The sequence below is a fragment of the Anomaloglossus baeobatrachus genome, chromosome 6 (assembly GCF_048569485.1).
Source record: "Anomaloglossus baeobatrachus isolate aAnoBae1 chromosome 6, aAnoBae1.hap1, whole genome shotgun sequence".
In the NCBI taxonomy this organism is placed as follows: domain Eukaryota; kingdom Metazoa; phylum Chordata; class Amphibia; order Anura; family Aromobatidae; genus Anomaloglossus; species Anomaloglossus baeobatrachus.
In genome coordinates this window covers 35,369,027-35,392,220 of record NC_134358.1, presented here as the reverse complement: position 1 = coordinate 35,392,220, position 23,194 = coordinate 35,369,027, and the positions used below count along the sequence as shown (strand labels likewise).

At 47.0% G+C, this 23,194-nt stretch overlaps 1 protein-coding gene across 3 annotated transcripts in view; it reads right to left on the bottom strand.

Annotated features, from left to right (window-relative positions):
• KCNQ3 (potassium voltage-gated channel subfamily Q member 3) overlaps positions 1 to 23,194 on the bottom strand; it is a 289,722-nt gene that overhangs the window by 35,085 nt on the left and 231,443 nt on the right. The window contains exons 9-10 of one of the 3 annotated variants that reach the window (XM_075352849.1): positions 15,240 to 15,266; positions 1,466 to 1,522 (exon numbers count right to left, since the gene is read on the bottom strand). The exons of 1 other annotated variant lie outside the window; for it this stretch is intronic. In XM_075352849.1, the coding sequence (XP_075208964.1) occupies positions 1,466 to 1,522; positions 15,240 to 15,266 (84 nt within the window). The remainder of the gene's footprint in view (positions 1 to 1,465; positions 1,523 to 15,239; positions 15,267 to 23,194) is intronic. One more of the 3 variants, XM_075352850.1, reaches the window with a different exon arrangement.

The window sequence follows — 23,194 nt, the reverse complement described above, 5'->3', positions numbered from 1 at the left end:
AAAAAGTAGATTGGAAAATCACACACTTTCTCAGTATACCTATATGAAACTGGAATATCCCTTTAAAGCTTTAAAGAGACCACATCACTTGTCATTCCACACCCCCCCCCCCCCCCAATGTAAATGCCGCTGTTCTCCTGAATCCGGCGATGTTTTTCTTTTGTTCCTACGCCTCTCTGTTCCTGAGATATGGCGCTTTATTCTCTGTATATAAATTTGCTCTTGTTAGCCAAGTGGGTGTGTGCCTCATGTAAACGCCCACAGAGGAGAGTTTAGGACCACACCTACTTGGCTAGAGGGAAGAAGTAGCCATATCTCAGGAACGGAGAGTCGTAGAAACAAAAGAAAAACATCGCCGGATTCAGGAGAACAGCGGCATTTACCCCAGGTAATAGACAAATGACATTTATGGAAACGGACAGGTCTACTTCAAAGGTGGTTTTCTGGACCTTAATACAGATTTTACATTGGGGCCTAGGAGCTTCTGCTGAATAAGTTGACCTCTGCTTGCTGTCAATGTAGAAATCAGGGGGAAAAAAAGATATTCTGATTGTGACCAATTTTAGGGCCCTGTGTATAGGGTGAATCTGAAGCCTCTGGAGCATGTTTCTGGTCCCTGACAGCAAGCAAAGTTATTAAAATAGTCATGGATTGTTACAAAGGGGCAGACCTTTTCATCATATGTTGATTTATTCACATAAAACAGAAAACCCCATCCAATGTGACACCGCTATACACTGTCTGAACACAGGAGGCGCTATTTAACATGTATTATATTAGTATGCAGCTAATATTTTATTTTATTTTTTTTTTTTGCAAACACATCTTCTAAAACCTTCCAATTGTTTTAAAGAGTATTTCCCCCTAAAAGTAAACGTCCACAGTTACAGCTGTAGCAGAGCTGAATTGGTTACTGAGCTATTTTTTTGTGCACTCCGATCGCATGCGCTAATTAAAATGTAGCGGGTTTTCAGGCAGCAAAATATTGGGTATTGGTTTTCACCAAGGATTGAGACGAATAGAAAACATGCTACATTAACAATTACAGCTCTGCTACACCTGTGTGATGCCCTCCACTGGTCACTTATTTTTTCCTAGGATTTTACATTGATGTGCCATACTAAGATTTTTTTCCTTTTTTTGTGTGGGGGGCATCCATAGTCCCACTCTAATTTCCCGGCTCGTGTGGCCGTATCTGGTACTGCAGCTCAGAACATTCAATAAAACATCAATATAAAAGACTGGGAAAAAAAAATTAAAGAGATATATTTCTGACCACTAGAGGGAACATCAAAACATTTTTTTTTTTATTTTAGGGGGAATGGCTCTTTAAATATCCATGGATGGAAGAATTATGAATGAGTGAATGAATTAATGAATGAATGAAACATCCCCATACTACAAACATCAACACGATGCAAACATGCAAAGAGATGCAGATGAGCAGTCATGAGCGTTCTGATACCTAAATTTTCTTTTGATGCTTGATCCAAAGTATGAGTCACTAACAAGAATGACATTACTGTAAATTGAAGGAGACATGATTAGGATGGCGAGTTGTGAGCAAACATGCACCGACAGTAGGATATGGAGACACATGGAAAGTACATGGATTTCATTTTAGTATTATTGTCACTTAAAGAGAAATCATAATTTCCCATAAATATGTAATTTTATTACCTGATGTAAATGCCCTTGTTCTCCTGATTCCGACGCTGTTTTTTTTTTTTCCTACGCCTCTCCGTTCTTGAGATACGGCCTTTTGTTCCCTTTTGGGCAACTGGGTGTGGCCCTGAAGAAGACGTCTACGGGAAATAGTTGATGACCACTCCTAGTTGGCTAAGCACAGTAGAAGGGAAGAGAGGGCCGTATCTCAGGAACGGAGAGGCGTAGGAAGAAAAGAAAGACAACGCTGGATTCAGGAGAACAGAGGCATTTACACCAGGTTAAAAAAAACCATATTAAAGGCAACTGACAGGTCCTAATTAAAGGGGATGTATGAGATTAGAAAAAAACATGGTGCCTAGTATTTCACAGCAATCTCAATTGATCCATGGACAAGAGTGTTATTGCGTTTCTTAAAGAAAGCAGATATCTCGTACGACTTATTGAGACTTATACTATCCAACAATGTGGAAACTGTATACAAGAATTTAAAGGTGTATTCCCAAATCACTGAGATAAGACCCGCGATGTGGGTCTCACCCCTATTTTGAAAAAAGGTGGAAATACCAATTATAAACCAATAATTTAATGTAATTCACTCTGTTTTGAATAAGTAACTCATGCCATTGTCAATGCCACTTGTATACGTTAATTAACAAATATACTTACTTTAAGGCTATGGTCACATTTGGGGACATTTTCTTTTTTAATGAAATGCATACATTTTGGGCTAAAAATCATTTTTAAAATTGAGTTTTGTTCATTTTTTTCCACCATTTGGCTTTAGAAGGATATTTGTTTCACTGCACATTGTCGACTGCAGAATGAGTTAACTGAGAATCCGTCTGTGAGCTCCTCGTAACTCTTTGTGCTGATTTATGACTACAGGACACATCAAAGTGGAGCGGAATTATAATTTAGTTGTAAATCAGCTGAGACCAGTTCAGTAAAAGACACATAAAAGAGTTAGAGCTCACTGACAGATTCTCAGTTAACTCATTCAGCAACAAAGAGCCTGTGAAAGCTGAACTCTTAATAAAACCCAATTGCAAAAATTATTTTTAGCTTAAAATACATGCATGTAAAAAAAAAAAAAATGTCCTTTAATTAACTTCTTTTCTTAATTGTCCCTTTATATAAGGTGAAGACAGCAGCTCTACTGTTATGCCTACTCCTTGTGTACAGGACAGAACGTTTATAACTTCCCGACCCGGCAAAGAATTGCTTCTTTTTGTATAAGCTGCCCTAATAAAGTAGCAGTGATGCGCCCGCTCCAGGTCCCGCACCCTGCTTCTTACAATCACATTAGATAGGCAACAAATCATATATTTTTCATGAAAAAGAGACGGAAGGCACTCACCAAGTATGCAGCAAAAAAGCGGTTTTATTCAACCATCAGGTCAGGGGGAAAGGCGTGAGGGAGGTGGGAACACACAATCCGTTGGACGACGGCCGTTTCGCGTCTTTACAACCGATGCTTCGTCCATGCGTCGGTTGTAAAGACACGAAACGGCCGTCGTCCGATGGATTGTGTGTTCCCACCTCCCTCACGCCTTTCCCCCTGACCTGATGGTTGAATAAAACAGCTTTTTTACCGCATACTTGGTGAGTGCCTTCCGTCTCTTTTTCATGGACTGTGTGGATAAATGAGCACCATGGCCAATATGCTATGGATTCTACTGCCGTATAGTGCGTTCATAAACCTGGAATAAGTGGATTGAGCGGTTAGCTCGCTGAATGGTGCCGGTGTTTCCTTCTTCCCAAAATCTCTATTTTGCAGTTCCTGAGGGTCCTGGATCCTGCTCAACCCAATTACCCATTAGATGGGAAACAAAATCTTCTTTACACCCACATTATGTTTCACCTGACAATCTATAAGAGAAGTACTAACCTCTAATCTAGGATAAGAGCAGCTGAAGACTTTGCTTTTTGGGCCAAGTATGAATCCATAGCCACATATATAGTCATGGCCAAAAGTGTTGGCACCCTTGAAACTGTTCCAGAAAATGAAGTATTTCTCCCAGAAAATTATTGCAATTACATGTTTTGTTATATACATGCTTATTTCCTTTGTGTGTATTGGAACAACACAAAAAAAATAGAGAAAAAAAGGCAAATTGGACATAATTTCACAGAAAACTTTAAAAATGGTCCGGACAAAATTGTTGTCCCCCCTCAACGTAATATTTGGTTTCATGACCTTTACCCTTTGGAATAAATACCTGCCATCTATCGAGTTCTATAACCGTCCACAAGTTTCTTCCTCCTCTCACCTGGAATTTTGGACTCTTCTTTATAAACGTCTCCAGGTCTCTTACACTTGATGGCGTCTTCTCTTCTCCCAACAGCAATTTTAAGATCTTTCCACAGGTGTCAATGGAATTTAGATCTGGACTCATTGCTGCCACTTCAGAACTCTCCAGGGCTTTGTTTCCATCCATTTCTGGGGCTTCTTGAAGTGTTTGAGGTCATTGTCCTGCTGGAAGACCCCTGACCTAGGACACACACCCAGCTCTGATACTGGGCACTACATTGCCGCCCAAAATCCTTTGGTAATCTTCATATTTCATGATGCCTTGCACACAGTCAAGGTCCCCAGTGCCAGAGGCAGCAAAATAACCTAAAAAAATCTCTGAGCCTCCACCCTATCTGACTGCAGGTATTGTGCTCTTTTCTTTGTAGGCCTCATTCAGTATTCGGTAAACAGTAGAGTGATGCGCTTTACCAAAAAGCTCTATCTTGGTCTCATATGTCCACAAGACACTTTCCCAAAAGGATTTTGGTTATTCACGTACAGTTTTGCAGTCTAGCTTTTTTATGTCTCTGTGTCAGCAGTGAGGTATTCCTGGGTCTCCTCCATAGCGTTTCATTTCATTAAGATGTAGACGGATAGTTCGCAGTGACACTGATGCCTCCTGAGCCTGCAGGACAGCTTGAATTTCTGTGGATCTTGTTCAGAGCTTATCCACCATCCGGATTATCCTGCGTTGCAACCTTACATCAATTTTTCTCTGCCGTCCACATCCAGGGAGATTACCTACAGTGCCCTGGGTTGTAAACTTTTTAATTATGTTGTACACTATGGACAAAGGAACATCAAGATCTCTGGAAATGGACTTGTAACCTTGAGATTGTTGATATTTTTCAACAACTTTAGTTCTCAAGTCCTCAGACAGTTCTCTTCTCCTCTTTCAATTCTCCATGCTTAAGGGGGCTTTACATGCTGCGACATCGCTAGTGATTGCTAGAGATGTCGAGCGCGATAGCACCCACTCCCATCGTCTGTGCGACATTTGGTGATCGCTGCTGTAGCAAACATTATCGCTATGTACATACGTATACATATATATATATACATATGTATATACACGCACATACCTGTGCAGCGACGTCGCTGTGACCGCCGAACAATCCCTCCTTCAAGGGGGAGGTGCGTTCGGCGTCATAGCGACTTCACTGCGGCGTCACTAAGTGGCCGGCTCATAGGAGCGGAGGGGCGAAGATGAGCGGGACGTAACATCCCGCTCACCTCCTTCCTTCTGCATTGCCGGTGGACGCAGGTAAGGAGATGTTCGTCGTTCTTGCGGTGTCACACACAGCGATGTGTGGTGCTGCAGGAATGACGAACAACACCGTACCTGTGGCAGCAACGATATTAAGGAAATAAGTGATGTGTCAACAATCACCGTTTTTGAGCGATTTTGCGATTGTTGATTGTCACTCCTAGGTTTTACACGCTGCGATGTCGCTAACGGCGCTGGATGTGCGTCACTAACGATGTGACCCCAACGATATATCGTTACCGATATCGCAACGTGTAAAGCCCCCTTTAGTGTGGTACACACTGACACACAATGCAGAGATTGAGGTATCTTCTCCCATTTTTATTTGGTTTCAGGTGTGATTTTCATATTGCCCACACCTCTTTGAACAAGCCTCATATTCTTGAAACAAAGTTGTTTGCCCACAATTTTGGAAAGGTGGCAGCAATTTTACCTGGCCAACTTTTGGGGTCTTCTATGAAATTATGTCCAATTTGTCTTTATTTTTTTTCTGTTTTTTTTGTGTTGCTCCAATACACAATAAGGAAATAAACGTGTGTATGACAACACATGTGCAATAGTAATAATTTTATAGGAGAAATACTTCAATTTCCAAAACAGTTTTAAGGGTGCCAACACTTTCGTCCATTGAGGGCCTCATATTATTAGTTATTATTATTTATTTATAGAGCACCATTGATTCCATGGTGCTGTACATGAGAAGGGGGTTACATACAGAATACATATACAAGGTTGAAGCAAAGGTAGATATTGATGTGGATTGTGATTTGTTGAATAAGCCAGGCTAATAAATTAGAGCTAAAGTGCCTGGTCCAGGTCCTGCAGATCCAGTTTCCTGCTTCTTTCAATTAGCCATTAGACAGGCAATACAATATTCTTTATACCCAAATCATATCAAAGAGGATGTCATGTGATCCTGTATAAGCAAAAAAAGTCCCATTTTCTTTTTCCAAAAACCTCTGTTCTGAGATAGGAAACGCAAAAAACCTGGACTTTTGGTATGGATCCACATCCACATGTACCTTGAGGGCCCCATAAATTACTCAAGGATAGAATTAGATATCTATGTAGATCAGGATTTGTTGTGGGTACGTGCATAATAATGTATCAGTGAAGTTCCTGTTCTTCATATGTTTTGAGCTGGATTCTCAGATTATCTTTACCCGTTCCAGATCCTGCAGTTCATGAATCCTGCTTTTTACAATTACCCATTAAATAGGCAAAAAACCCTTCTTTTTACCTGAATCTTATATCAAAGAGTTAAGGGCGGCTTTGCACGTTGCAACATCACACGTGCGATGTCGGTGGGGTCAAATCGAGCACATCCGGCGTCACTTTCGACATCGTAGTGTGTAAATCCTAGATGATACGATTAACGAGAACAAAAGCGTCGTTATCATATCATCGGTGAAGGCTCCGACTTTTTCAAAATTACGCTGCCGCGACAGGTACGATGTTGTTCCTCGTTCCTGCGGCAGCACACATCGCTGTCTATGAAGCCGCAGGAGCTGGGAACATCACCTTACCTGCCGTCGGCGGCTATACGGAACGAAGAAGGTGGGTGGGATGTTTACATCCCGCTCATCTCCGCCCCTCCACTTTGATTGGCCGTCTGCCGTGTGACGTCGCTCTGACGTTGTACGACCCGCCCCCTTAGGAAGGAGGCGGGACGCCGGCCAGAGCGACGTCGCAGGACAGGTGAGTGCATGTGAAGCTGCCGTAGCGATAATGTTCGCTACGCCAGGAATCACAAGAGATCGCTGCTGCGACGCGGGCGGGGACTATCGCGTGCGACATCGCAGCATCGGCTTGCGATGTCGCAATGTGCAAAGCCCGCCTTAGACCCATGACCTTTTATAACTGAAGAAGTCCTACTTTTTTTTATCCAAAACCTCTATTCTGAGATATTTATAGCCAATGGTTGTGTCTTTTGAACCAAGCGCAGATCCATATCCACATACACCTTGAGGGTCCCATTAATTATTTGAAGCCAGATGTAGATATTAATGTAGACCATGATCTGTGACAATAGAATCGCTCAGTGGTGCAGACTCAAGTTTTAGGATGATACCTTCAAAGTGTCATATCGCAGAATAGAAGTCATGGATTGTAAATCGCCTCCTTATTTTTGTAACTTCAGCTTGGATGAACCATTCAGACTGGGCCCAGAGCGCTCCAGTCACAGGAATTTCAGCCGAGCGATACAAGCACAACTCTGGGGACTTAATTAGACGGCAGAATGACTTCTCCTTGTCCGTTTACTTAAACTTCGGAGTAAATGTCAGGACATATCTCCTTAATTACATTTCAATCACTAATCAATTTGATAACGATCGGACCTATCATAGCAAGTTAGACCTGACCTGCAAAGAATAACCTCATCCTCGGAAAATCTGCCACCGTCACATTAAGTAGGGCTCAATCTCCTAATTAAGATGAAGCTGTGGAAGTAATTAGCTGTTTTATTTAAAATAAATAATGTAATAATTAGAATAATATTTCTGCAAAGCGGAATGTAACATTGTAGCGAGCAAAACGCCTGAGCTGCGGTGCCACAGTGACACCTGGTGGTCAACAGCTACATGACAACATACTCATTTTTTAGGTCACGTCCTGCACTGGAGATGCACAAAGATGTGCCCTGCCCGCAACAAAGACAGCGGCGGGAACAACTACGATAGATAGATAGATAGATAGATAGATAGATAGATAGAGGGATAGATAGATAGATAGATAGATAGATAGATAGAGGGATAGATAGATAGATAGAGGGATAGATAGAGGGATAGATAGAGGGATAGATAGAGGGATAGATAGAGGGATAGATAGATAGATAGATAGATAGATAGAGGGATAGATAGATAGATAGATAGATAGATAGATAGATAGAGGGATAGATAGATAGATAGATAGATAGATAGATAGAGGGATAGATAGAGGGATAGATAGATAGAGGGATAGATAGATAGATAGATAGATAGATAGATAGATAGATAGATAGATAGATAGATAGAGGGATAGATAGATAGAGGGATAGATAGATAGAGGGATAGATAGAGGGATAGATAGATAGATAAATAGATAGATAGATAGATAGATAGAGGGATAGATAGATAGATAGAGGGATAGATAGATAGATAGATAGATAGATAGATAGATAGATAGATAGATAGATAGAGGGATAGATAGAGGGATAGATAGATAGAGGGATAGATAGAGGGATAGATAGATAGATAAATAGATAGATAGATAGATAGATAGAGGGATAGATAGATAGATAGATAGAGGGATAGATAGATAGATAGATAGATAGATAGAGGGATAGAGGGATAGATAGATAGATAGATAGATAGATAGATAGAGGGATAGATAGATAGATAGATAGATAGAGGGATAGAGGGATAGATAGATAGATAGATAGATAGAGGGATAGATAGATAGATAGATAGATAGAGGGATAGAGGGATAGATAGATAGATAGATAGATAGATAGATGGATAGATAGATAGATAGATAGATAGAGGGATAGATAGATAGTGTCACGCTCCCCGGGTCCTCTGCTCCGCTCCCCGGCTCACCTGCCACGCTCCCCGCTCTCCAGCCTCCTGTGCCCACGCTTCCCAAGCCTCCGGGTTCCCGCTCCCGGCGCCCGTCGGCTTCCTAGTCCCTGGCCGGCTCTGCTGCGTCCTCCTCTCAGCTTCCTGCCCTGGCTTCTGGCACCCGGGCCGCGCGCATGCGCATTAGGGCGCGCGCGCGGTCACTGACCCTTTCTTAAAGGGCCAGTGTCCACTGACAGGAAATGATGCATACAGGTACAGGGTATAAAGGGGGTTAATGTCCAAGGGAGCGGGGCCTGTTCTTCGTGTTTTCCCAAGCTAGGAGTCAGGTCTCCTTGTGTTCTGTGAGATACTTACCTCTCTGTCTTCTAGAGCCGATCCTGCAACGCCATCCGGTCCTGCTGTATCTCGAACCCCGAACGCTGCCCATCTGCCATCCTGACAGTCTGTACCATCTCGGTTCCCTGCGGTGACCCGTCATCTCGCTCCAACGGTTCCGGACCCCGCCAGACATCATCACGGCTTCCGAACCTGAGCTCCGTCACCCGGACCACCATCAGTGACCTCGTGGTCCCAGGGACTTCTCCATTGTGTTCCAGTGCACGGACTGTCCTGCTACCTAAAGTGCTCCGGCTACCGGACTCCTTTCCCTCATCGGGGAGTTCGGCCCAGTGGATCCACCTCCCGGGTCTGCCCGTCCATCTGGCCCTAACAGTAAGAACAGGCCATGGATCCCGCCGAAGCACTAGTGGCCTTGCATGAGGAACTCCAACGCCAGCGTGAAGTCCAGACCCGCATGCTGAACTTTATGACCTCCGTGGACGCCCGCTTGAACACGCTACAAGCCTCAGTCACATCTTCAGCGCCTCGGGTCTCCACTAGTCAATCCACGGCCCCCGATCCCGTGGCAGCCTCCTCGGATGCTTCCAGACTGCGTTTGGCCTCACCACCCCGGTACGCCGGAGATCCCAAGACCTGCAGGGGGTTTATAAACCAATGCTCCCTCCATTTCACGCAGCTGCCACATTTGTTTGCCTCCGACCAAGCCAAGGTCGCCTTCATCATGTCTCACCTAGAGGGCGAGGCACTGGCGTGGATGAACCCTTTGTGGGAGAAGGAGGACCCTATGACCAAGAACCTCCAGGAGTTCCTGCAGGCCTTTCGCAGCACCTTTGACGAACCCGGACGCGCCTCCGCGTCTGCTTCATCTCTTCTCCGGTTACGTCAGGGGACTCTGACGGTGGGTCAATACGCCATCCGTTTCCGCACCTTGGCTTCAGAACTCGGGTGGAATAACGAGGCCCTAACCGCCGCCTTCTGGGAAGGACTCTCGGGTCGAATCAAAGATGAGCTGGCTGGACGTGACGTACCGTCCACCCTGGACGCCCTGATTACCCTAGCGACTCGAGTGGACATACGCTTTCAGGAGCGGTCCAAAGAGGTGTCCCGTGAGAGACGTCCGGTAAGGCATTCCTCTCCTCCACAGAAGCCCGCCGTACTCCAGTCAACGGCCTCTGGTGTCTCCGTCCATGAGCCCATGCAGATCGACCGTGTGCGACAGTCTGAACAACGCCGAGCAGAGCGGCTCGCCAAGGGTCTCTGCTTCTACTGCGGAGAGGGCACACACCTGCTACGCTCCTGTCCAGAGAGGCCGGGAAACTCCAAAGCCTAGGGTTGGTAGGAGAGGCCACCCTAGGTGCTGGGACTCTCTCAGACCCAGTTACATGGACTGTGCAAGTGACAACGGGAGAGACGCGGTTTACGGCGGAGGCGTACCTCGATTCTGGGGCAGCAGGCAATTTCATCCAGCAGGCCACGGTGGACAAATACCAGGTGCCTGTTACTCCACTCGCCAAACCTCTTGTGATTGCCTCTGTGGATGGGAGACCCCTCTCTGACACCATCTCCTGGATCACCAAGCCGCTTGAACTGCGTATCGGTGCTCTGCACACCGAGAACATCGCTCTCTACGTCCTCCCACATATGTCACATCAAATCCTGCTGGGCCTTCCTTGGTTGCGGACACACGAGCCTTCAGTCAGCTGGGGTACTGGCGATATCACTCGATGGGGGTCTTCTTGCCATGAGAACTGTCTGAAGACCATACAACCTATCCGGCGACCTCCGGTTCCCGAGTCCCTACCGGGACTGCCCTCAGCCTATTGGTCCTTCGTGGACGTCTTTGATAAGAAGGAGTCCGAAGTACTTCCGCCACATCGTCCTTACGATTGTGCCATTGACCTGCTCCCGGGAACTACACCACCTCGAGGACGGATATATCCACTGTCTCCAGCCGAAACAAGGGCCATGTCTACGTACATCACAGAGAGCCTGGCTAAGGGATTCATTCGGAGATCCTCCTCTCCTGCTGGAGCAGGCTTCTTCTTCGTAAAGAAGAAAGAGGGCGACCTACGCCCATGTATAGACTACCGGGGATTGAACCTAATCACCGTAAAAAACAAGTACCCCCTGCCGCTCATCCCCGAATTGTTTGATCGCCTCAGAGGAGCTCGTGTGTTCACCAAGTTGGATCTTCGGGGTGCCTACAACCTGGTCCGTATCCGCTCAGGGGATGAATGGAAGACCGCGTTCAACACTCGCGATGGGCACTATGAATACTGCGTGATGCCCTTCGGCCTGTGTAACGCACCAGCAGTCTTCCAAGAATTAGTGAACGATGTGTTCCGGGACCTTCTCTACGTTTGTGTGGTGGTATATCTGGATGACATCCTTGTCTTCTCTCCGGACCTCCAGACCCACCGAGAGAACGTGCAACTGGTTCTACAAAGACTGAGAGAGAATCGTCTGTACGCCAAGTACGAGAAGTGCGTCTTCGAACAGTCTTCTCTCCCCTTCCTGGGTTACCTCATCACCGATACCGGACTGCAGATGGATCCAAAGAAGGTCTCTTCCGTTCTCAACTGGCCTCCTCCTTCTGGACTGAAGGCAATCCAACGCTTTCTGGGATTCGCCAACTATTACCGCCAGTTTATTCCTCACTTCTCGGCTCTGACTGCTCCTCTTTCCGCCTTGACCAAGAAGGGGGCTAATCCAAAGGACTGGTCACCTGCGGCCGACGCCGCGTTTGGCTCTCTAAAGCGAGCCTTTGCCTCCTCTCCTGTACTCCACCGTCCAGAGTTAAACCGCCAGTTCACCTTGGAGGCGGATGCCTCCTCCTCGGGAGCCGGAGCAGTGCTCATGCAGAAAACCTCCTCCGGGAGGATGGTGACTTGCGGTTTCTTCTCCAAGAGTTTCTCAGCGCCTGAACGCAACTACACCATCGGTGACAGAGAGCTATTGGCAGTCAAGCTGGCTCTGGAGGAATGGCGCTATCTCCTGGAAGGAGCAGTGTACCCCGTCATTATTTACACGGACCACAAAAACCTGGAATACCTGCGGACGGCTCAGCGACTGAACCCACGGCAAGCCAGGTGGTCCTTGTTCTTTGCCCGGTTCGACTTCCAGCTCCATTTCCGACCCGCGAACAAGAATGTACGCGCTGATGCCTTGTCTAGGTCTTTCATGCCCATGGAGCAGGAGGAAGAGACATCCCAACCCATCATCTGTCCTAGTAAGATCATTCCGGTGGCTCCTGTCACCCTGGCCCAGATACCGCCTGGGAAGACCTATGTCTCTGAGACTGACAGGCAAAAAGTATTACACTGGGGCCATGCCTCGAAAACAGCCGGTCATGCAGGTCAGAAGAGAACATGGAGTGCGATTGCACGTCATTACTGGTGGCCATCTCTTCGCACGGACGTCGCCTCTTTTGTCTCTGCCTGCTCCTCCTGTGCCAGGAACAAGACTCCCAAACACCTGCCATATGGCCGTCTTCTGCCTCTGCCCATACCCTCAGTTCCCTGGCAACACATAGCGATGGACTTTATTACGGACTTGCCATTGTCCTCCGGACACACAGTCATATGGGTCGTGGTGGATCGGTTCTCTAAAATGGCCCATTTCGTTCCTATGGCTGGACTGCCCTCTGCCCAGGAACTCGCGGACGCCTATATACATCACATCTTCCGCTTGCATGGCTTTCCATCACACATAGTGTCCGACAGAGGAACTCAGTTCACCTCCCGCTTCTGGAGGGCTCTCTGTAAACATCTGGGAGTGACTCTGGACTTTTCTTCGGCCTACCACCCTCAGTCGAACGGCCAAGTGGAACGGGTCAATCAGATATTGACCTCTTTCTTACGTCACTACGTCAACGCCCATCATGACGATTGGTCCACGCTTCTTCCTTGGGCTGAATTCTCCCATAACCACCACGTCAGTGAGTCCTCCTCCAGTTCTCCCTTCCATGTCGTCTACGGACTTCAGCCGTCTGTCCCATTGCCTGTATCCTCTTCCTCGGACATCCCTGCTGCTGATGCAGTACTCCGTGACTTTACAACCATTTGGGACTCAGTTAAGGCCTCCCTTGCACGTGCATCCCTGCGGATGAAGAGGCACGCGGACAAGAGACGTCTGGATCCTCCGTGTTTCTCTCCGGGAGATCTCGTCTGGCTTGCTTCCAAATACATCCGACTGAAGATACCATCCTACAAGCTGGGACCTCGCTACATCGGACCGTTTAAAGTCCTCGGCAAGATCAATGAGGTCTCCTACAAACTACAGCTCCCGGCCACGATGAGGATACCCAACTCCTTCCACGTGTCTCTGCTCAAGCCGGTTGTCCTTGGTCCCTTCTCCGCTGCCGCCAGTCCGGCTCCTCCTCCTATTGCTGAGGACGACATCTATGCGGTAAGGGATATCGTGGCCATGAAGACCGTACGAGGTCGACAGTTCTTCCTGGTGGACTGGGAAGGGTATGGTCCTGAGGATAGGTCCTGGGAGCCCAGGGAGAATGTGGGCACTCCTCTGATCCGTGCCTTCCTGTCCCAGTTGCGGGGAGGGGGGCGTGGGGGGGGGGGTACTGTCACGCTCCCCGGGTCCTCTGCTCCGCTTCCCGGCTCACCTGCCACGCTCCCCGCTCTCCAGCCTCCTGTGCCCACGCTTCCCAAGCCTCCGGGTTCCCGCTCCCGGCGCCCGTCGGCTTCCCAGTCCCTGGCCGGCTCTGCTGCGTCCTCCTCTCAGCTTCCTGCCCTGGCTTCTGGCACCCGGGCCGCGCGCATGCGCATTAGGGCGCGCGCGCGGTCACTGACCCTTTCTTAAAGGGCCAGTGTCCACTGAGAGGAAATGATGCATACAGGTACAGGGTATAAAGGGGGTTAATGTCCAAGGGAGCGGGGCCTGTTCTTCATGTTTTCCCAAGCTAGGAGTCAGGTCTCCTTGTGTTCTGTGAGATACTTACCTCTCTCTCTTCTAGAGCCGATCCTGCAACGCCATCCGGTCCTGCTGTATCTCGAACCCCGAACGCTGCCCATCTGCCATCCTGACAGTCCGTACCATCTCGGTTCCCTGCGGTGACCCGTCATCTCGCTCCAACGGTTCCGGGCCCCGCCAGACATCATCACGGCTTCCGAACCTGAGCTCCGTCACCCGGACCACCATCAGTGACCTCGTGGTCCCAGGGACTTCTCCATTGTGTTCCAGTGCACGGACTGTCCTGCTACCTAAAGTGCTCCGGCTACCGGACTCCTTTCCCTCATCGGGGAGTTCGGCCCAGTGGATCCACCTCCCGGGTCTGCCCATCCATCTGGCCCTAACAGATAGATAGATAGATAGATAGAGGGATAGATAGAGGGATAGATAGATAGATAGATAGATAGATAGATAGATAGATAGATAGATAGATAGATAGAGGGATAGATAGATAGATAGATAGATAGATATAGGGATAGATAGATAGATAGATAGATAGATAGATAGATAGATAGATAGATAGATAGATAGATAGATAGATAGATAGATAGATGAATGGATTGGTGGATGGATGGACAGATAGATAGATGGATTGATAAATGGATGGACAGACGGAAAGATGGGTGTGTGGATGGATGTATCAATAGATAGATAGATAGATAGATAGAGGGATAGAGGGATAGATAGATAGATAGATAGAGGGATAGAGGGATAGATAGATAGAGGGATAGATAGATAGATAGATAGAGGGATAGAGGGATAGATAGATAGATAGATAGATAGATAGATAGATAGATAGATAGATAGATAGATAGAGGGATAGATAGATAGATAGAGGGATAGATAGATAGATAGATAGATAGATAGATAGATAGATAGAGGGATAGAGGGATAGATAGATAGATAGATAGATAGATAGATAGATAGATACATAGATAGATAGATAGATAGATGGATGGATAGATAGATAGATAGATAGATAGAGGGATAGAGGGATAGATAGATAGATAGAGGGATAGAGGGATAGATAGATAGATAGATAGATAGATACATAGATAGATAGAGGGATAGATAGATAGATAGATAGATACATAGATAGATGGATGGATAGATAGATAGATATATAGACAGATATTAGTCATACCTAGTGGCACCATCCAATGGTTCTTTCCTTTGAAGGAAATTTGTAAGCAAAAGAAAGGAAAGAAGAGAGACACATTAGCTCGGGGTGTCGTTCTTTTGGTTGATTAGTATGGTCATCTATCATTTTGTCGGCGGCGCCTCCATGCCGGTGTGTGCAGCGCAGCGATGAGATAATCTGTGGGTAACACTCTGTGTCATGACAGCGGCAGAGGATAAATCCACAGAATATCCGGAGCAGTGTCAATACCCTGATTTTTCCCTCTCTTATATTAGTGGAGTTTTGGAAGAATATTTATTTGTTGGATCTAATATGGGTGCAGTATAAAAAGGCTCCATGATTAATATTTGCCAGAAATACAAAATTGGGAAAAATATCATTAAATTGAATTCAAGCCATAAGGGGAGGAATGAGCATTTTGAGCTTATGGGTGATTGTGGGCTGTCATGGGGCTGAATATGGGCTGTAATGTAAGTGAATGTGGGCTGTCATATGGGTGAATGTGGGCTGTCATGTGGCTGAATGTGGCCTGTTATGTGGGTGAATGTGGGCTGTCATGTGGCTGAATGTGGCCTGTTATGTGGGTGAATGTGGGCTGTCATGTGGCTGAATGTGGCTTGTTATGTGGGTGAATGTGGGCTGTCATGTGGCTGAATGTGGCCTGTTATGTGGGTGAATGTGGGCTGTCATGTGGCTGAATGTGGCTTGTTATGTGGGTGAATGTGGGCTGTCATGTGGCTGAATGTGGCCTGTTATGTGGGTGAATGTGGGCTGTCATGTGGCTGAATGTGGCCTGTTATGTGGGTGAATGTGGGCTGTCATGTGGCTGAATGTGGCCTGTTATGTGAATGAATGTGGGCTGTCATGTGGCTGAATGTGGGCTGTCATGTGGGTGAATGTGGGCTGTCATGTGGGTGAATGTGGGCTGTCATGTGGGTGAATGTGGGCTGTCATGTGGCTGAATGTGGCCTGTTATGTGGGTGAATATGGCCTGTTATGTGGGTGAATGTGGGCTGTAATGTAAGTGAATGTGGGCTGTCATGTGGGTGAATGTGGGCTGTCATGTGGGTGAATGTGGGCTGTCATGTGGGTGAATGTGGGCTGTCATGTGGCTGAATGTGGCCTGTTATGTGGGTGAATGTGGCCTGTTATGTGGGTGAATGTGGGCTGTCATGTGGGTGAATGTGGGCTGTCATGTGGGTGAATGTGGGCTGTCATGTGGCTGAATGTGGGCTGTCATGTGGGTGAATGTGGGCTGTCATGTGGCTGAATGTGGCCTGTTATGTGGGTGAATGTGGCCTGTTATGTGGGTGAATGTGGGCTGTAATGTAAGTGAATGTGGGCTGTCATATGGGTGAATGCGGGCTGTCATGTGGCTAAATGTGGGCTGTCATGTGGCTGAATGTGGGCTTCCATGTGGGTGAATGTGGCCTGTTATGTGGCTGAATGTTGGCTGTCATGTGTGTGAATGTGGGCTACCATGTGGCTGAATATTGGCTGCCATGTGGGTGTTCTCTGTGGAGCACTGCCTGCACCTGTATACTCTGTGTGGACTCACTGTATATTCTTATACTCCTGCCTTCTTTCAGACCCATGTGGGCTGGGGGCCTCCAAGTTACTGGGCCACTTGCTTTTTCTGCTAACCCTTCTACCATTTATGGTCAGTCGTGGATCTCCTGGGGGTCTTCTCGCCCCCCGCAGAGCTGTACAGGGTCTGCTCCTGGTGTGCATACAGTCACTACACAGGACTTTCTTTCTTCCCATTTCCTTTCTACCCTTCTCTTCTTCTTCAATGCTTTCTTTTAAACATTCATCCTTCCTTCCTACCTTTTTCTTCCTTTCTTCCTCCCTTTTCTCTGTTCTTCTCATTTTCTTACGTACAGTTAGGTCCAGAAATCTTTGGACAGTGACACAATTTTCGTGAGTTGGGCTCTGCATGCCACCACATTGGATTTGAAATGAAACCTCTACAACAGAATTCAAGTGCAGATTGTAACGTTTAATTTGAAGGTTTGAACAAAAATATCTGATAGAAATTGTAGGAATTGTCACATTTCTTTACAAACACTCCACATTTTAGGAGGTCAAAAGTAATTGGACAAATAAACCAAACCCAAACAAAATATTTTTATTTTCAATATTTTGTTGCGAATCCTTTGGAGGCAATCAGTGCCTTAAGTCTGGAACCCATGGACATCACCAAACGCTGGGTTTCCTCCTTCTTAATGCTTTGCCAGGCCTTTACAGCCGCAGCCTTCAGGTCTTGCTTGTTTGTGGGTCTTTCCGTCTTAAGTCTGGATTTGAGCAAGTGAAATGTATGCTCAATTGGGTTAAGATCTGGTGATTGACTTGGCCATTGCAGAATGTTCCACTTTTTTGCACTCATGAACTCCTGGGTAGCTTTGGCTGTATGCTTGGGGTCATTGTCCATCTGTACTATGAAGCGCCGTCCGATCAACTTTGCGGCATTTGGCTGAATCTGGGCTGAAAGTATATCCCGGTACACTTCAGAATTCATCCGGCTACTCTTGTCTGCTGTTATGTCATCAATAAACACAAGTGACCCAGTGCTATTGAAAGCCATGCATGCCCATGCCATCACATTGCCTCCACCATGTTTTACAGAGGATGTGGTGTGCCTTGGATCATGTGCCGTTCCCTTTCTTCTCCAAACTTTTTTCTTCCCATCATTCTGGTACAGGTTGATCTTTGTCTCATCTGTCCATAGAATACTTTTCCAGAACTGAGCTGGCTTCATGAGGTGTTTTTCAGCAAATGTAACTCTGGCCTGTCTATTTTTGGAATTGATGAATGGTTTGCATCTAGATGTGAACCCTTTGTATTTACTTTCATGGAGTCTTCTCTTTACTGTTGACTTAGAGACAGATACACCTACTTCACTGAGAGTGTTCTGGACTTCAGTTGATGTTGTGAACGGGTTCTTCTTCCCCAAAGAAAGTATGCGGCGATCATCCACCACTGTTGTCATCCGTGGACGCACAGGCCTTTTTGAGTTCCCAAGCTCACCAGTCAATTCCTTTTTTCTCAGAATGTACCCGACTGTTGATTTTGCTACTCCAAGCATGTCTGCTATCTCTCTGATGGATTTTTTTCTTTTTTTTCAGCCTCAGGATGTTCTGCTTCACCTCAATTGAGAGTTCCTTAGACCGCATGTTGTCTGGTCACAGCAACAGCTTCCAAATGCAAAACCACACACCTGTAATCAACCCCAGACCTATTAACTACTTCCTTGATTACAGGTTAACGAGGGAGACGCCTTCAGAGTTAATTGCAGCCCTTAGAGTCCCTTGTCCAATTACTTTTGGTCCCTTGAAAAAGAGGAGGCTATGCATTACAGAGCTATGATTCCTAAACCCTTTCTCCGATTTGGATGTGAAAACTCTCATATTGCAGCTGGGAGTGTGCACTTTCAGCCCATATTATATATATATAATTGTATATATATGTATAAACATGTATAAACATGTTTTTGTAAACAGCTAAAATAACAAAACTTGTGTCACTGTCCAAATATTTCTGGCCCTGACTGTATGTTTTTTACCTTTTCATCTTCCTTTCTTTGCTTTTTTCCTCCTTATTTTCATAGTTGTATCCTTCATTACTTTCTCCTTTTCCTTTTTTTCTTCAGTTTTTCAGACAAATGTTCTATTATCGCTCTCTTCCTTCCTCTCCACTTATCTATAGCTCCTAAATCCTTCTCTCACGTCTTTGTTTCCTTAGTTAACAGCTTAGTCTTTCTTTCTCTCTTTCTCTCTCTCTTTCTCTCTTTCTTTCTCTTTCTTTCTCTCTTTCTTTCTCTCTTTTTTCTCTCTATTTCTCTCTCTTTCTCTCTCTATTTCTCTCTCTTTCTCTCTCTATTTCTCTCTTTCTTTCTCTTTCTTTCTCTCTTTCTTTCTCTCTTTTTCTCTCTATTTCTCTCTTTTTTTTCTCTCTCTTTCTCTCTCTTTCTCTCTTTCTTTCTCTCTCTTTCTCTCTTTTTCTCTCTATTTCTCTCTTTTTTTTCTCTCTCTTTCTCTCTCTCTTTCGTTCTCTCTTTCTTTCTCTCTTCTTTCTCTCTCTCTTTCTTTCTCTATTTCTTTCTCTTTCACTCCCTTTCTTTCTTTGCCTTTCATTATTTAGCTCTTTCAGTCTTTCTCTCTTTCTTTCATTTTCACTTTCTTTCCTTCATCTCACTTCCTTACTACACTCCTTTTTTCCTCCTTGTTTTATTTCATCCATCCTTCCTCCATTCATTCTGCCCTGCTTTTCCGTCCTCTCCCCTTTCCTTACTCCCATCTTCTTTCCTACCTTCCTTTAATTTTCCTCTATGCTTTCTTTCTTCCTTCCACTATTTCCTTTCTTCTTCTCATCCTTTCCCTTCTTCCTCTCTGCATTCTGCTCCTACCTCCCTCACTCCTTTTCTTATATAGTTTCTCATTTCCTCCCCTTTCCTCTTCTTTACTGCTCCCATTTCTTTCTTCCTCTCTCAGTTTTATCACTAGTGTGTCGCATCCTGATGTGATCTCGGAGGGATCTGTGATCAGAAGCATATTGCTGATCGCAGATTCACTTTAGTGCACGCTCGCCATTTACCTTCAGCTGGAGCTTATTTTATTCCATCCGGCACTGAAGGGGTTAAGGTGCACTTCTATCCTGCAGTGATCTAACAAGTAGTTGTAACCTCAGTTGCAGCCAGTCCTTTCTCCTATAAATATCCACTCCTCACTCCTCCCTATGCCGGCTATAGCTCATACCTATGCTGTCCATGTTGAAGGCGCTACTGCATAGCTGTGGTGTTGTTTCTGTTGCAGCTGTGAGGTTCCTACTGAACAAACCTTGGAGTGCTTTTCGTTGTGCTTTTCCCCACCTGTTTGTCTTACCTACTTCTCGTTGTCTTATTGTAATGGCTATACTAGTGTCTCATTGGCCCTGGCTGAGCTCAGGGTCAGCAAGGGCCTAGGAACGTGATAGGCTCACAGGGGGAAGGACCCATCTAGGGACATTAGGAAGTGCAGGTGAGTGTTAGGAGGTGACCCCACTCCTCTCACTCTAGTATAAGGGCCTACCATTGTATTGTGTAGCCTTTGTGTTGCGTCACTCACCAGGGGTCTTTCTCCCCCCAGCGTAACACCACGCAGGTATTTCTGCTGTGCCGTTCACCTATACAATATATACACCTATACAATATATACTGCATGCATTATTGAATAGACCTCTAGACATGGTGAGACTGGTGTACTTACTATAAAAATCCATGTCAGAGTGGCTGAATAATCCTGACATTAAAACTGTGAAGAGAATCTAAGAGTCCTTGAATATGTACTGTCCAGCCTTCACCCATCCATCCTGACTGACAGCTGCAGCTTGTACTGAGCAATGTGAGCGCAACAGTGAGGAGGAACACTGAGGAGCTGTCAATCATGCTATTTGGGTGGAGATTCAGTCGCAGCAGCAATGAGATACACTGAGGAGCCGTAAATAAGTCCAGGAGGGTGGAGAATCAGTGACATTCAAAAGCTGTCAATCAAGCTAAGTGGGTGGAGATTCATCAGCAGAGAGGAGGGACACTGAGGAGCCGACAATAAGGCTATGGGAAAGAATAAGAAGCATGGGCACTCCCTGTGTGAAATAAAACTGAGAAATAGAGACTCACTGCATAGGGCTGGAGGAATGGTAGGAGTTGGCTGCTGCTCCACCCGCTGAGCCTGAAGTGGTCAGACACGGAGCTTCAGGAACAAAGTGGACAATGTGGTGTTTGCGGGTGCTGCTAGGTCCAGAGGAGACAGGACAACCAGGAGATTGGAGAGAGGGGAATTTTAATGACAATGCAATTTCGGAGCTATTCGAACTCCTTCATTAGGTACAAAATAGGAAGGCAAAAGACACCTTATACAGTGAGCAGGAGGGACATACTCACCTACTACAATCCGCTGACATTAGTGATGAGCGAGCACTGCAATGTTCAGTACTCGTAACGAGTAATGATGAGCGGGCACTACCATGCTCGGGTGCTCAGTACTTGTAACTAGTGATGAGTGGGCACTACCATGCTCAGGTGCTCAGTACTCGTGTCGCGGGCGGAGGAGGGGACGCCGCGCTCTCCCACTGCTCGGGGTCCGGCTGCCGCTGCTGCTGCGGCCTCTGCTGCTCGGTGGCTCAAGCGATGTGCCGGATCCCGGGGACTCGAGCGGCGCTCCTCGCCCGTGAGTGAAAAGGGGATTGGTTTTTGGGGAATTATTGTCCGTGATGCCACCCACGGATGTGGTGATTGTGTGGACACCACCGCTGCTCTGTATGGGGATCCCGGGAGTGATGGTATGGAGCAGCTAGATGTTGGCCCTCCCCTCCGTGGGTAGGGGGGTTGGTGGTCCCGGGGCCCGATGATGGGGAGTTAGGATGGTTGACAGGCGGGTTATGGGGCCTGTTGAGGTGCAGGGACGCAGGAGCAGCGCTGTGCCGCACGGCACGGAGGTACTCACTCAGCCCAAGGATGATGACACAGTTCACGGTAAACAAGCGGCTGGTTGGACGGCTCCCTCGGACGGCTGCGGTGTTGATGTTCCCTGCAAGTTAGCGGTGACTGTCTCTTCCCTGCACCTAAATACGGTTGTTGGTAGCGATGGATTCCCACCGGTAACCCGCTCCCCAGCTTGGATATGAGCCGGAGGAGCCCCTCTCTTTTGCCCGCAGGCGCTGGCCCTGAGAAACTGGTGCCTTGGCGGTGGCGGTGTCTCTCCACTATGGTTGGACGGTTGCCTTCAATTGAGACTTTGGCTGTTGGGAGACCCGGAGGTCCCCTTCACTGACGGATTTGGCAAATTGTACGGCGACTCCAAGCCTTGCCGGGATCCGAAAGGCCCCTGCCAATGGTGCTGGCTTCTCTTTGTGTACCGGTCCGGTACCGCCGGGCCACCACCCGTCCACGGTCCTTACGGTAGACTCCAATAGGCCACTCCTGCAGACGGTCACCGCCGTCTGCCAACCTTGCTGTCTCAGTGTGGGGCACACACCCGGACTAACTTCAGGCTCTGTTGCTGTCATTTTCTCCTTCACTTCCACTCCTGTCACTTGCTCCTCTACCACTTCCTTCTCAAACTCAACTCTCAACTTAACTGCTGGTTTTCCCGCCTCCAGGACTGTGAACTCCTCGGTGGGCGGAGCCAACCGCCTGGCCCACACGCTGGTGTGGACATCAGCCCCTGGAGGAGGGCAACAAGGATTTGTGTTCTGACTTTGGTGTGCCTGCAGGGAATGTGGGGTGTGTGGTGGTGTCATGACCTGTGACCCCTGGCTTGCCCAGGGCGTCACACTCGTACCTAGTGACCATGCTCAGGTGCTCGGTACTCGTAACTAGTGATGAGTGGGCACTACCATGCTCGGGTGCTCGGTACTCGTAACTAGTGATGAGCGGGCACTACCATGCTCAGGTGCTCGTTACTCATAACTAGTGATGAGTGGGCACTACCATGCTCGGGTGCTCAGTACTCGTAACTAGTGATGAGCGGGCACTACCACATTAGTGGTGCCCACTCATCACTAATTACAAGTATCAAGCACCCGAGCATGGTAGTGCTCACTCATCACTAGTTACGAGTACTGAGCACCCGAACATTGTAGTGCCCACTCATCACTAATTACGAGTATCAAGCACCCGAGCATGGTAGTGCCCACTCATCACTAGTTACGAGTACAGAGCACCCGAGCATGGTAGTGCCCGCTCATCACTAGTTACGAGTACTGAGCACCTGTGCATGGTAGTGCCCGCTTATCACTAGTTACGAGTACTGAGCACCCGAGCATGGTAGTGCTCACTCACCACTAGTTAAGAGTACCGAGCAATTGAGCATGGAAGTGCCCACTCATCACTAGTTACGAGTACTGAGCAGCCAAGCATGGTAGTGCTCGCTCATCACTAGTTACGAGTACTGATAACCTGAGCATGGTAGTGCTCACTCACC